Source organism: Coenobita brevimanus, chromosome 39 (genome assembly GCF_032717465.1).
Source record: "Coenobita brevimanus isolate Jiangsu-jjx chromosome 39, ASM3271746v2, whole genome shotgun sequence".
Lineage (NCBI taxonomy): Eukaryota > Metazoa > Arthropoda > Malacostraca > Decapoda > Coenobitidae > Coenobita > Coenobita brevimanus.
This window is the reverse complement of record NC_136992.1, coordinates 4344787-4360163: the sequence shown is the minus strand read 5'-3', so window position 1 is coordinate 4360163 and position 15377 is coordinate 4344787. Positions and strand designations below refer to the sequence as shown.

Below are 15377 nucleotides of genomic sequence, written 5' to 3'. Positions count from 1 at the left end.
GCACATTAGCCCGTCTCCAGCTACGCCCACAAGGGGTCATCTCCCCACCCTCCTATTTTCCTCCAGGGATCTGTTTCTGCAATGTCAAATTTTCCCCATGGACCTTTTTTCCCCACGGGCCTATTTTCCCTCGTGAACCTATATTCACCATGGACCTATTCTGACTCAAGGATATATTTTCCATGTGGGCATATTTCTCCATGGACCCATTTTACCATGGACCCATTTTACCCCATGTTCCACGAAGTCTGGACGGGTGTTTCTTGGCCATACTTCCTGACACAGGCACCAACAAACGAAGCTGTACCAGGATTGCTTCCTCACTCCCTCTCTTCCTCCTTAGTTTTTTCCTCCACTCCCTCTCTTTACTCCGTTCTCTCTCTTCATCCCTCTTTCTCTTTTACTTCCTGCCCCTTCTCCCTCCAGTACATCTCACCCCTCCTCTTTTTTTCTCTCCTTCCCTCCATTTATCCCTCCTCCACTTTCGTTCCCCTCTGCAAACCCTCTACCTTCAACCTATCTCTATCAGCTGTGTCTCTGTTAATCTATCTATTCATCTCTATCTGTTTATCTGTACCAGGCCTGGACGCTTGTTTCGTGGGCATACCTCTGGACACAGGCACCAGCAATCGAAGCGGGGCCAGGTACGGACCCCGCCACCTGCGCTCCGAGTCCCCCATGAGACCGTTCAACCAGGGCACTGGTGTCAACCCTTTCCTGTCCCTCAACGTGGCCGATATTGGCGACGTCTTTGTCACCATGTACGAGTGAGTACACAGACCCAACGTTTGTACCTCCTACTTTATGGGGATGTTATTTATACTGTATACTTCGACTGTAACTTTGGCTGCTGATGAGGCATGCCTTGAAGTGGTGGCATTGATATAACCAGACGGTGGAGATGCTTGATTATACAAACGTCCCCCTGCTCCCTTTCTGTCCTTCGGAAGCAGGAGAGGAACAACTTCAGCCTGCAGTCCACTGGGTTCACATTCAGATGAACCTGGGGCTACTACTGCTACTACTACTACTACTACTACTACTACTACTACTGGTACTACTACTACTACTACAACTACTATCTTAACTTGGTCTAGGTTTTGTGCATTTACAGTATATTTCACGTAGTTCAGCGGCAGAGTAAGATAAAACCACGGTCCCACATCCTTCATAACTTTTTCGTAACCAGCATCATATTCTAACGTTAGTCTATTATTATATGCCACTGATTAATAAAGGAATATGTGAAATTTATGCCAAATTAGATTAAACAGAATAGTTTCCTTTGTACATATATACTGTATACATATATATATATATATATATATATATATATATAAGGACCAACTGCCTAGCCCCGGGCTCCTACTCTCCTCATGGGGTAACGTAGGATTGGATGATAGATGGATGGATGGATATATATATACTGTATCTATCTATCTATCTATCTATCTATCGATAGATAGATAGATAGATAGATAGATAGATAGATAGATAGTGTGGTAGATGGGGGCGCTCACAATCCACTCACTGGATGTAGTGCTGCTCTCGGGTGTCTGCCCTTTCCTCTCCATCCTTCTTTCCTTCCATTCTCTTCTGTCTTTCTTTCCTTCATTCTTTCCTTTTCCTTCTGCCTACGGATGACTTTACACTCCCTCTTCTGTCTTTATTTCCTTCGTTCTTTCCACTTCCTTCAGCCTGTGGGTGACTGTACACTGAGTGACAAGCCAAATGGTTTCCTGTGCACCAGGAAACCATTTACTACGCTGGGTGGTAACCATCTAACCATATTTTGACGCCTGGTGGTTTAGTGGGTAATTATTGTGCTCCAGTCGGATTGAGCAGGAGAAGGTTTATATCCAAGGGGGGGTTGGGGTTGATTGCTCATGTAATGCCACTCGGGGATGAGTGAGGCTGGTCACTCTCATCTTAAATGTCGGGACCAACTGCCTAGCCCCGGGCTCCTACGCTCCTCATTGGGCAATGTAGGATTGGATGATGGATGGATGGATGGATATCTATCTATCAATCTATCTATCTATCTATCTATCTATCTATATATATATATATATATATATATATATATATATATATATATATATATATATATGTATTGTTCAATGAATATCTGCATTCCAAAAGGAAATACAAAAGGACTGAATATATAAGTATATAAAGTCTGTAGAAAAACAGATTACATTTAACAAAATTGTACCATTAATAATGGCAAAGAAATCATCAATATATATCACTGTTAGTAAATAAACGAACAAACAAGAACAAGTAGTCAGAGTGCAACGGCCGTCATTTTGTCAAAGGGCTGAACAGTAAACTTTGCCCTGTGACCTTGACCTTTGTTTCATTGCTCTGAAAATCGAAATACTTCATTCTTGTCCTATCTTTAGCTCTTCCATGAAGTTTTGTCCAGACTGGGTCATAACTGTTTGAATTTACCTTGCCACCTTGCCCTGCAACCTTGACTTTTGTCCTTTCGCTGTGACGTTGATCTTTGATTAGACATTTTCAAAACTGAACCCCATTACCCATGCTAATCCCTGAACCCTTCCTCAAAGTTTGGCTTGAATCAGAAGAAAGCTATTTAGGTTATCCCCGCCATGTGATCTTTACCTCTGACCTATCGTTCTCAACACACACACACACACACACACACACACACACACACACACACACACACAATGAAAAGCTAGGACAAATATGCCATTTCCAGTGGAGTTCACTTTGGCAGTAATGGTTTGTGTTTTCATCGTTCATTAGGTCGTATCCAGTTGTGTCTCAGTTGGTAGGGGTAACTGGTCGTTGTAACTGAGAGGAATGGTTTGTTGCTGTTATGGTCGATTGAGTAGCATCCAGTTGAGTCCAGACTGGTAGGTATAATTGGTTATGGCTGTTAGTTTTAATCTGCTACAGAGCCAGGAAGGATCCCGTAAGCACTCTCTGCCCGTCGACGGCCCTAGGATACTATTGTGTCCGTAGCAGAATCAAATATTTCTATTGTAAGACTATTTATATCTCCTTTCAGGTGTTTGAAGGAGTTATAATGACGGTGATACGTTTTCTTTAATGTCTTGCGTAATTCTGTTTTGAACAATCCTTGACTGACGAATTTTCTTGTGGTCTGTTGAATTCTTATAGTAAAGTTTTCCAAATTTGCACATGCCTTTGCGACCCGTAGCAACTGAGACATGTATACACCACACGCTGGAACTCTAGGTATGTTTCCCGACAAATATGGGTATGATACAATTTCAAAATTATAATCATCTCTTTTGTCATAGAGTTTTGTTGATATAACTTTGTTTTCTATTTGATATTAATTTCCAAAAAGCTTGCTTGGCAGTGGTCGGTGATTTCTTTATTTAATACTAGTGCTACCGGATGTATTTCTTCCTCATTGTTTAAGGATATTAGATCATCAAGGAATCGTCTAGTTTTGTTAAATTTCTTCGCTAATGAATATTGAACTTTTTACATTCGTTCCATCCACTTGAATTCATAACTATATAAGTATAGATTTGCCATGAATGGGGCTGGGTCTGTTCCCATGGGTATTCCTATGCACTGTTTGAAAACCATATTTCCACAAGTAAAAAAGCAGTTTTCTACCAGGTAATTTGTTATATCAGTTATCTGATCCACTGAGAACGTCAAGTTTTTACCATCTCTTTTATTTACCCAGTATCCTTCGTGTTCACCTACTGCGATCATATTCTTATTCAATCCTTTAAAAGCAACTTGCACTGTCCATTCCAACTTCTTTTTTATAGCCTCGTGTTCAATCTTCGTGTATAACGTTGAAAAATCATATGTTGCTTCATTTCTTGCGTTTCTTTTGTGGTTGATGGAAGCAATATCCTTTCTGCACATATCTGAGTTATCACATATTCATATACGGTTGATTCCTGTAAATTTAATTTATAACAATATCTTTTGTGCTGCTTGAAAATCAATTTATAAATGTGTGATAGTTTCTTTGTCAATGATTTTGTTGCACATACTCTGGAGGAAATTATGAATCTGAATTTTACAGGGTCTTTATGCATTTATACTATACTATTTATGTATGGTAATTTTTTGTTGTCATCATTTACTTCGATTCCGTGACTAGATGAGTATGATGACTGCTTTTCAACGATCATACTCTCTTTACTACTAACTGTTGTATATGTTTCGGAGACTTGATCGATCATGCCCAATTCTTGTAAAAGTGTTTTTATGTAATATACTTTACAGGTGATTGCTATATTATTATTTGTTTTGTCAACTGGGACCAAAACATAGGACTTGTGCAAGTCTTCAAGATCCTTCAATGTTTCTTTATCTTTGAGTACTGCTCGTCGACGACAATACTCACACACACATTGAACAACTAAGGACACCGCTCTCGTATGGTGAGCACGAGTGTAGTAATAAACTAAAAAAACTGACAAACATAAATGTTAACTCTGATGATAATACACTCAAAATGAAATGTTACAGTTCACCATCAGAGAGAGGTCAGGAATATTCTCAAAGCTCCAGGTTCTCAGGATATTATTTGTTGATACGGATGCACATCGGTTCTTCTTACAGTCTAAAACAACAGGATAATATTTGCATGAATGATATCCTAGCGAGCAAAGGGTAAACTGCAATCGTCATCGTCATCGTCATCATCATCATCATCAAGACCCATTTTCCTACCTAGGACAGAAACTAGCTATTAATGTCTTTAATAAAAAATGTTTTATAAACCGTATGTTTTTAATCTCTGAGCATATTATTCTTTCTTGTTGCCATGAGCGTACTTGTTCATTTTATTCAGGCAATTTTATTCAGCTGGGAGATAAACTGTGGTCGGTTTGTTTTCATCTGAAGAACTGAACCACTCCCGCGAAGGGAATACTAAGTCGTGGTTGAGTGACATTTGTTGCTTTAATTATGAAGTTTGATTGAGCCTCCTTAGTTACTAGTCAGTTTTATCCTCCAGTCAGACCATACCATTCCGTCAACTGAAAAGTGTTAAGGATATATGTTCATTAAAAAAAAAAAAAAAAAATCAGCTGAGAAAGGATGAAAACACACTATCTGGATTAACGATCACTTTCTCTTAACCTTTAGTGCTGCATTAGGGTATATACTTGAAGGTGATACTATACTCTTTTCATTTTAACTTGGCCAAATTTTCGTCCTTTTGCATCTTGTTTCAGGAAGGTCAGTGGAGGAAAATGACAATACCATTAAAGTGCGCTTTGTGAGCGCGTGGCGAGAAAGCGAGCGTTTGTGCATACGCCTGTCATCATAACTTCAACTTGGTGTAAACGCTCAACATTTCTGGTGACGTAGTTGAACAATAACAGAAGAAGAGCCGAGCTATAATATTTAATTTCTCTCTCTCTCTCTCTCTCTCTCTCTCTCTCACACACACACACACACACACACACACACACACACACACACACACACACACACACACACACACACACACACACACACACACATATACACACACACACGCACGCACGCACGCTCCCGTTATGAAAGTGAATAACAATTCATACCTTGCATATGTCACTTTCATAATGCTTTAATCTGTTTTCTTACTGAAGCATGTCAGTTGAAGACCTCGGTACATTTCCTTGGAAAGCTGGGCTTCCAGGTGGTTTCTTTGGTCTCACGAATAAATATATAGCTAAAATAAATTTTTTTGAATGTATCTACTATCTGCTGAATGAATCTCTTCTCTATATCACATAATAGAAAAGTTATTAACCTCTGAAAACCATCCCGGTCGGGCCGGGTCGTGTCTGGCCGCCCATTTCTCAACTGAACAATTGAACATGGACCTTGGAGTAAACATTGCTGCGCTGTGCCCTCTCGCTCGTAATTTCTGCTTAGCATCCTTTCTACAGCACTTTTTCATGAATTTCATTGTATTTTAGTCTTAATCTAATTTTACAATTTAGCGTTCATCATGGAGTGATTACAATTTTAGGTTGTGTTATACTCGTAGTGTTATTGGTCAAACCCGATCTGTCTGGCCAAGCAAACCCATCACCCGCAGGCAAACAACCGCCCATGCAGGGTCGTCCCACACTGTGAGGCGATGTTCAGTTGCGGGTGACAGCGCCCCACAACACGGGCATAGTGCAGAACCACTTGAAAGAAGAGTAGTAAAATGCGACAGGAAAGGAAGGGAGAAGTAGAAAGAGAGGAGGGCAGACACAGAAACAGAATGAAAGAGATGAAGGAAGAAGTATGCAGCACTATATCAAGTGAATGGATGATCGTCACCAATTACCACCACCCAGGTTAGAGTAAAAGGGGCGCTTTAAAAAGCACAGACTATTTTGGTATCCAGCATAACATCGTGGCTATAATGCCAAGGCAGTAGTATTAGTAGCTGTTGTTGTTGTAGCAGTAGTAGTTGCAACCCCAAGCTCTTCTGAATGCAGTTCACCATCCTTGTTTCGAGAAAGCTCAGCTCCTGGTTATATCAGTGCCACCACATGAAGGACTCCCTCTCCAGCACCACAGTCCCATGTCAAGGCTGACGTAAGTGAAATTAGTGATGTCAAAACTTATGCCACGTAAAGATGTTTTTACAGTGTCCAGGAAATGAGCCAATGTCCAAAGTGAAATTAGTGATGTCAGAGATGATGTCATTTAGAAATGTCCTTCTACTTGGTGGTCTAGTGATTAGAACGCCCCAGTCGGTGTGACGCTTCTTAACTGGCTCCATCCCCAAGAGGTAATTGCAAGTTTTTCGACCATATAATGCCACCAAAGGAAGTAGGCTGATCATCTGTCCTTACGTGTATTGAACTATGGTAGCCTAACCTCGGCCCCTACACCTAGAAGAGACTCTGACTGATTGCTATAAAAGATTTTGGCAGTACAGCAACAAAGGCCATTGCCACCATACAGCAAGAATAGAATTAAAATAGGAGTAATTTTTTTTTTTTTTTGCTCCATCCTGATCAGTACGGCGGGGCAGACCCACTGACCACAAGTCAGCATTCGCCTTCCTGTGGCGGACAGCGCTCGCTAGTATCGAAACAGGGTCCTGTTACGTGGTAGGTGAGGGAAATAAGGAGGCACAGACCCCAAGATGATAAGCTGTGTATAGAAGATGTGTAGGAGTAGTAGTGTCAGCCTGGACTTTGACAACTAGATGGAGAGGTTAATTTTTTTGAGTGGTACAGTAGAATTTACCTACAATGTTGTAATGCCCACGTCGTCCCCTTGGCCAGCCTGCCTGAAGCCTGCCGTCAAATCAAGAGGCAGTACAGTGACATCGTGAAGACAGGCTGCATCCCCCTCACCATGGGCGGCGACCACACCATCTCCTACCCCATACTGCAGGCTATGAAGGTCGGTATTGAGGTTTCTTTAAATTGTCTAGTAAATTTCAACACTCATCCTTTTACATAGTTGTTTAATCACATTAAAAGAAAATAAATTATAAAGAGGAATGAGTTATGTCATCAAAGTCATCAACATACTTAGTCAAACCTCTAAGAAAGCATCAGTAGTTACAGTCTGGTTGTTTTCACCTTACAGAGATCCGTAACCTCTTTTCAGCTTAGTTGAAGGATATATAGATTAGAGGATATATATCATGAGTACCCAGGAAGACTCATTCCTACCCCATAAAAAGATTCATCAATTTTCATCCAAAACCGCCTTGGTATTCAAATGGGGGAGTGGCCAAGCTCCGTCAGTTGAAACCAAACCGTCTATTGTGTAATATGTTAAGAGCCACGGAGGTTCAGAGGTAACACAATCGCCTCCTGATCTGTATGTGTCCTGATTCTGGGCCTGTCTGTGATTGGCAATGAAGTGGGAACCGGGATGTCATTTCCTGTATGTAACCCTGAGTGTACTACCACACACACACACACACACACACACACACACACACACAAAGCCAATACAATACATCCACTCCCACGTGTCGCTCTCATTCAAAATGTCACTTCTTCATTTATCATTAGCTAGTATAGGAGTAGTCTCTCTCTCTCTCTCTCTCTCTCTCTCTCTCTCTGATCTCTCTCTCTCTCTCTCTCTCTCTCTCTGATCTCTCTCTCTCTCTCTCTCTCTCTCTCTCTCTCTCTGAGCTCTCTCTCTCTCTCTCTGAGCTCTCTCTCTCTCTCTCTCTCTCTCTCTCTCTCTCTCTCTCTCTCTCTCTCTCTCTCTCTCACTAACAGGAGTACCCGGCGTTGCCGGGCCAAAAAAGGCGAACACTCTAATCCTATTAGTTCTAGTTCAGTCTTTCTACTCGAGAATGACCATGAACCTCTAATGATTTTGAAGAGGGATTATAAGAGGTCCAGGACTTTCTATTTCAGCTTTGGCAGACTAACGCACAGTATTTGAGCGCCCTTGTTTACTATTACCGGTAACCTCAAATGACCTCCGACCGGTGACCTCATATGGCCTCGGAGGTCAACCTCAAATAGCTTATGAAGCCTATATCCGAACTGGAGGTCATGTGAGTCTCCATGCCAAAAATTGGGCTGCAGGGGTACCCTGCGTTGCCCGGGCCAAAAAGGCGAACACCACCTGTGACCTCAAAGAACCTACATAAAAATTTTGACCCCCCTAAAACCATCCTTGGGGCACCCTGATTCAGAATATATGTGTCTAGGAGTCTCAGGCCCTTGGTTTGGACATGAATGAAGAACAAACAACCAAACAAACAAACAACGAGGCTCTTAAATATATATATATATATATATATATATATATATATATATATATATATATATATATATATATTGTTACGGAACAGAGAAAGATAACGTACACTTTAAGTGAGAATACTAAAAATCACTACTGTCCCGTAAAGTTCCAGGTTCAAAACAAAAGAGTTAGGTAAAATTACAAGTTAAAGTTTAATGCTCAAACTAACAACAAAACATTCAGGACTCATAAGGATAATGTAATGGCAAAAACAGGTTAAATATATGGTTAACTGCAATAGCCTCTATTAACACGAAATTAGCATGAGTAAATTTATCTAAGTCAGCCCTGATGAAATGAAAACACTGGGTAATGCTCAGTTAATGCAAGATAAATATTTACAGATACAAACTATTATTACCACTGGCTGACAAAATGAATTCTACACAATTTACAAAAACTTTCCAGGCCCAAGAATTAACCTTATGCTATACAGTACAAGAACAAAATGCAATAACACTTATACTCAAATCACACAGCTGCTAGATGGTTGGAGACTTCCTGAGAAATTCACAATAATAATAACTGTACAGGGGAGGACAGAGATGTGAACAAAATGAGGAGCAGATCTAAGTGGCAATGATGCAGAGACTGAGCTCATTATATAGGGGCCAGCAGAGCTTGATACAACTTGTAAGAAGGACGCGCAAATGAAGCCATGGGGACATAGAGTTGACAATCCCGCTCTGGACAACAGAGAGAACGACTTACTCTACTATAACGGTAGAAGGGGGGGACTGAGGCAGAACACGCTCGTGATCAAACATGCAGCACACTGTGCGTTAAAAATTACACAAAGGATGATGAAATCATAGGCTATGTAACACCTCCCCACAAAGAAAAAAGAAATTTACAAAGGAAATTTCTTATTACTCTAAAACAATCTGTACATGGCATTACAGAACATGCAAATGTCTTTCCTAATGTTACAAAACATGAGATCTCCCTAGCACGTTCAGTCATAGGTACTTGCCAGTATCCCTTTAACAAATCAAACCTACTTATGTACCTAGCCTTTCCGATCTTGTCTATGCAATCTTCCACACGAGGGAGAGGGTAAGTGTCTGTTTTAGTTATCTGATTAACATGTCTGTAGTCGATGCAAAGCCGCTGTGACCCACCTGGCTTAGGGACTAAAGTGACAGGAGAACTCCACTCGCTCTGACAGGGCTCAATCATCTTGTGATCCAACAGGTAGCCAAGCTCCTTCTGGATGAGAGGAACTTTCACTGGGTTCACACGGTAAGGAGGCAATTTAATTGGCTTTGCGTCTCCAACATCGACATCATGCATCAACACAGTGGTTCTTCCTGGAGTAGCACGGAACACTTGCGGGTACTCCTGCAGTAATGCCGAAAACTCCTGCCTTTCCTTGGGTGGTAGATGAGAAAGCTTAGTCTGGAGATCATTCATGATATCAGGATTCTTCCCCAAACTATCACTCAGGCTCATACTGCATGGGAGAGCTTCACTTGCAGACTCGGGTGGAACAGCTACAGTGCAGACTGGATTATTTTCGTCCCGCCTGTGATATAACTTTAGCATGTTGATGTGACATAGTTGCTTGTTCTTTCTGCGATCTGGTGTGGCGATGACATAGTTGACATCACTGAGTTTCTTCTCCACGAAATAAGGACCACTAAACTTGGCTTGAAGAGGTTGCCCATGCACCGGTAGCAGAATCAAAACCTGATCTCCTGGCTGAAAGTGGCGCAACCTGGACTTCTTATCATACCAAGTCTTCATCTTCTCCTGAGCAGCTCCTAAATTCTCTCTCGCCAGCTGTAAAGCAGTGGACAGCCGTTCTTTGAACTTCATCACATACTCCAGCAGGTTGACGTCATCTTCTTCCGACAGCCAGCATTCCTTGAGTAACTTAAGGGGTCCTCTTACTTCATGGCCAAACAGTAGTTCAAAAGGTGAGAAGCCCAGTGATTCATTTGGAGATTCTCTTGCAGCAAATACAACGAATGGAAGACCTTTATCCCAGTCTTTCTGATGTTCCAAACAGTATTTCTTGAGCATCGATTTGAGTGTTTGATGATATCTCTCCAACGCTCCTTGGGTCTGGGGATGGTAAGCTGAAGACGTGATCTGGGTGATGCCCAACTCTTTCAGAGACTGCTTGAAAACGTTTGACATGAAATTACTTCCCCGGTCTGACTGTACCTCCTTGGGCAGACCAAACTTTGTGAAGAACCCTAGCATTTCCTTAACCACGTTCTTTGCTGAGATGTTTCTAAGTGGAATGGCTTCAGGATAACGAGTAGCCATATCAATCATGGTCAACACATAAGAAAATCCTGAAGAAGTCTTAGGAAGAGGGCCCACAATATCCACCAACACACGGGTGAAAGGCGCCTCAAAAGGAGGAATGGGAACTAGAGGTGCAACCTTTTCGGTCTGATTACACTTCCCCACAACTTGACAGGTGTGACAAGACTTACAATACCAGGAAACATCCCTGAAGATACCTGGCCAGTAGAAGTGTTTCAAAATGCGTGCCACAGTCTTCCTCACTCCAAGGTGTCCTGCCAAACTGGTATCATGAGCCACTCGAATGATATCCTGCCTACAAACACGAGGGATGACAACTTGATGTACAACCTCCCATTCACAGTCGGCTGATGCTGTTGGGGGTCTCCACTTCCTCATAAGTACTCCTGACTTTACATAATAACAAGTAGAAGCACCAGCTGACTCCTCTTCACTGTAAACAGAGTTAGCTAGACCTTTCAACTCAGGGTCAGCAACCTGCAACTCAACCAACTCTTGACGAGACAAATTATCAACACTACGGGGTACTGCCTCATCTGGTGAGTGGTCCAAATTAGCAAGAAAAGTGTCAGCTAGGATAACATCATCATCATCATTATCCTCTAAATCACCAGTAACTTTAGACTTAGCCCTAGTGACAGCACATGCAGGGAACACATCAGGGACATCACAACCCTGGGACACAGCCACTGGCTCACTAGACAACTGAGGAGCTGGACACACTTGACTTCCACCAATATCATTTCCAAGTAAGAAAGTTACACCTGACATTGGGAGTGTCTCAACCAACCCAACCATAACGGAACCATTAACAAAACCAGACTCTAAATTCACTCTGCACAGAGGGACAGAGAAGTAATTATTCCCTACACCTTGTAAGATTACAGTTTCATCAGAGGAATTAACATTAGAGCCTAGAACACTGGTCAGCATAAGGGATTGGCAAGCACCTGTATCACGATATATTTTAACTGATTTCCTGTCATTACTGTCCAGAGGACTGACAAAACCATCAGACAGGAAATTAGCACATGAACTCTTGAGAGTGTCACCCACGTTACTGCTCAAAAGAGGAGCTCCATCATGAGAATTTAAGTTACCCCTCAAAGCAGGTTCAGTTAACTCAGTTAAAGAATTCTGGGAACTCTCAAGAGTGGACACTAGACCAATTGACTGAATATTTAAAGACTCCTTTTTGTTCACATCACGCTGTCTCCTGAAACATCTCTCCGTAGTATGTCCAAGCTTACTACAATAAGTACATTTACTTTTCTGAAATCTAGAGGTGAAGCTGGTATTTACTTCCTGAGAAACATCATCTTTATTCACTTTCCTGTTACCTGTACTCTAAGTAGAGGCAACGTACTTACTCTCAGCTTTCCCTTTTTCTCTAGAATATCTCTTGTGAGTGAGAACATACTCATCAGCTAAAACTGCAGCATCAGACAAATTATCTATTCTTTTCTCATCAAGATATAGGCTTACATCTTTATAAATACACCTTTTGAAGCCCTCCAGCAAAATCATCTGCTTAAATTTGTCAAAATCAGAATCCACATTCTTAGAATTTAACCACTGCTCTAACAGATCTTCTTTGATTTTTGCATACTCAACATGGGATTGCTTATCTTGCTTGTAAGTTGTCCTAAATTTTATTCTATAAGCTTCAGGAACAAGCTCATAGGCCTTAAGAATCAAGCTCTTAACTACATCATAATTATCAGATTGATCCTGAGGCAAAGATGCATAAGTTACTTGAGCTTTACCGGTGAGAACAGTTTGAAGGAGTACTGGCCAATACTTTTTTGGCCAATTAAAACCTGTAGCTACCCTCTCAAACAACTGAAAATACTTTGTTAAATCAGATTCATTAAAAGGAGGGACAAGTTTAACATTTTTAGCCACATCAAAATCATCAGAGCTAGATGATCCAGTTCCACCTTGTTTCATGCGATACTCATGGTCTGCCTGAATCCTAGCAAGTTCAACTTGTGCCTCGGCCTCCTTAGCACGGGACTTCTGCAGGGCTAGCTGTAACTTAGCTAACTCGATCTGCGTTTGCTCATTTGGAGGAGTTACATTAAACAAGCTTTCATTAATCATGGCAACAATTTGATCTTTAGACTGATGAGAGCGAACAACAAATCCCAATTGTTGAGCAACAATCTTAAGTTCATTCTTTGTTCTGTTTTCTACATCACACACTGTTTGCACATTTGACAAAAAATCTTTGGCTTCATCAAGTGTAGTAATAGTAGACATAATTAATAAGTAACAGTCACAAAATATCAAGCAATATCCTTATGATAATATCCTGAATATCCTGATAAGACGTCGCCAAATTTATGTTACGGAACAGAGAAAGATAACGTACACTTTAAGTGAGAATACTAAAAATCACTACTGTCCCGTAAAGTTCCAGGTTCAAAACAAAAGAGTTAGGTAAAATTACAAGTTAAAGTTTAATGCTCAAACTAACAACAAAACATTCAGGACTCATAAGGATAATGTAATGGCAAAAACAGGTTAAATATATGGTTAACTGCAATAGCCTCTATTAACACGAAATTAGCATGAGTAAATTTATGTAAGTCAGCCCTGATGAAATGAAAACACTGGGTAATGCTCAGTTAATGCAAGATAAATAATTACAGATACAAACTATTATTACCACTGGCTGACAAAATGAATTCTACACAATTTACAAAAACTTTCCAGGCCCAAGAATTAACCTTATGCTATACAGTACAAGAACAAAATGCAATAACACTTATACTCAAATCACACAGCTGCTAGATGGTTGGAGACTTCCTGAGAAATTCACAATAATAATAACTGTACAGGGGAGGACAGAGATGTGAACAAAATGAGGAGCAGATCTAAGTGGCAATGATGCAGAGACTGAGCTCATTATATAGGGGCCAGCAGAGCTTGATACAACTTGTAAGAAGGACGCGCAAATGAAGCCATGGGGACATAGAGTTGACAATCCCGCTCTGGACAACAGAGAGAACGACTTACTCTACTATAACGGTAGAAGGGGGGGACTGAGGCAGAACACGCTCGTGATCAAACATGCAGCACACTGTGCGTTAAAAATTACACAAAGGATGATGAAATCATAGGCTATATATATATATATATATATATATATATATATATATATATATATATATATATATATATAAAAGTGGTAGGTGAGGGCACTCACCATGCACTCACTCGATGTATTCCTGCTCTCGGGTGTCTGCCCTTTCCTCTCCTCCATCCATCTTTCCTTCCATCCTCTTCTGTCTTTCTTTCCTTCATTCTTTCTTCGTCCTTCTGCCTACGGGTGACTTTACACTCTCTCTTCTGTCTTTCTTTCCTTCATTCTTTCCTCTTCCTTCTACCTGTGGGTGACTGTACACTGAGTGACAAGCCAAATGGTTTCCTGTACACCAGGAAACGGTTTACTACGCTGGGTGGTAACCTTATAACCAAATTTTGGCGCTTGGTGGTTTAGCGGGTAATTATGGCGCTCCAAACAGATTTAGCCGGTGAAGGTTTATATCCAAGGGGTGGTTGGGGTTTATTGCTCACGTAATGTCACTCAGGGATGAGTGAGGCTGGTCACTCTCATCTTAAATGTCAGGACCAACTTGCCTAGCCCCGGGTTCCTTCGCTCCTCATGGGGCGACACAGGACTGGATGATGGATGGATGGATATATATATAGTATATCTATCTGTCTATCTATCTATCTATCTATATCTATCTATCTATCTATCTATATAATCAGGTGAGTCCGGTACTGCAGACGACCTCATTCGGATCAGCAGAGATAAAATCAGTTATCTAATCGTGTGACAAATTCCACTTTATATGATTATGTACTAAACTGAGAGAGAGAGAGAGAGAGAGAGAGGGGGGGAGAGAGAGAGAGAGAGAGAGAGAGAGAGAGGGGGGAGAGAGAGAGAGAGAGAGAGACAGACAGACAGACAGAGACAAAGAGACAAACAGACAGGCAGACAGACAGACAGAGAAACAGACAGACAGAGGTGGTAGTGGTGAGAGAGATGGGGAGGGGGATAGAGGGTGCTATACAAATGGTACTGTACAGTACACTCCGGCAAAAAAACAATCTTTCCTTTGCTGGCTCGAATGTAGACTGATGACACAGATCGGATGCCAATTCAACCTGAGAACTGTCAGTAAGATGTGAACAGAATTAAGTTTATAAACAGATTTATACTGCATAAAAAAAAAAAAGAAAACATTGATCTTCTCCTTCTCCTCCTCCTCCTCCTGCTCCTCCTCCACCACCATCTCTTCTCAACATTGTCCCAAGACGACAGTGATGCCCAGTGTATAACGGTG

At 41.2% G+C, this 15377-nt stretch overlaps 1 protein-coding gene across 1 annotated transcript in view; it reads left to right on the top strand.

Annotated features, from left to right (window-relative positions):
* The window catches only part of LOC145396742 (agmatinase, mitochondrial-like), a 37742-nt gene that overhangs the window by 169 nt on the left and 22196 nt on the right, over positions 1–15377 (top strand). Inside the window, exons 2-3 of the mRNA XM_080270028.1 lie at positions 581–767; positions 7251–7371. Coding sequence (XP_080126154.1) covers positions 581–767; positions 7251–7371 — 308 coding nt within the window. The remainder of the gene's footprint in view (positions 1–580; positions 768–7250; positions 7372–15377) is intronic.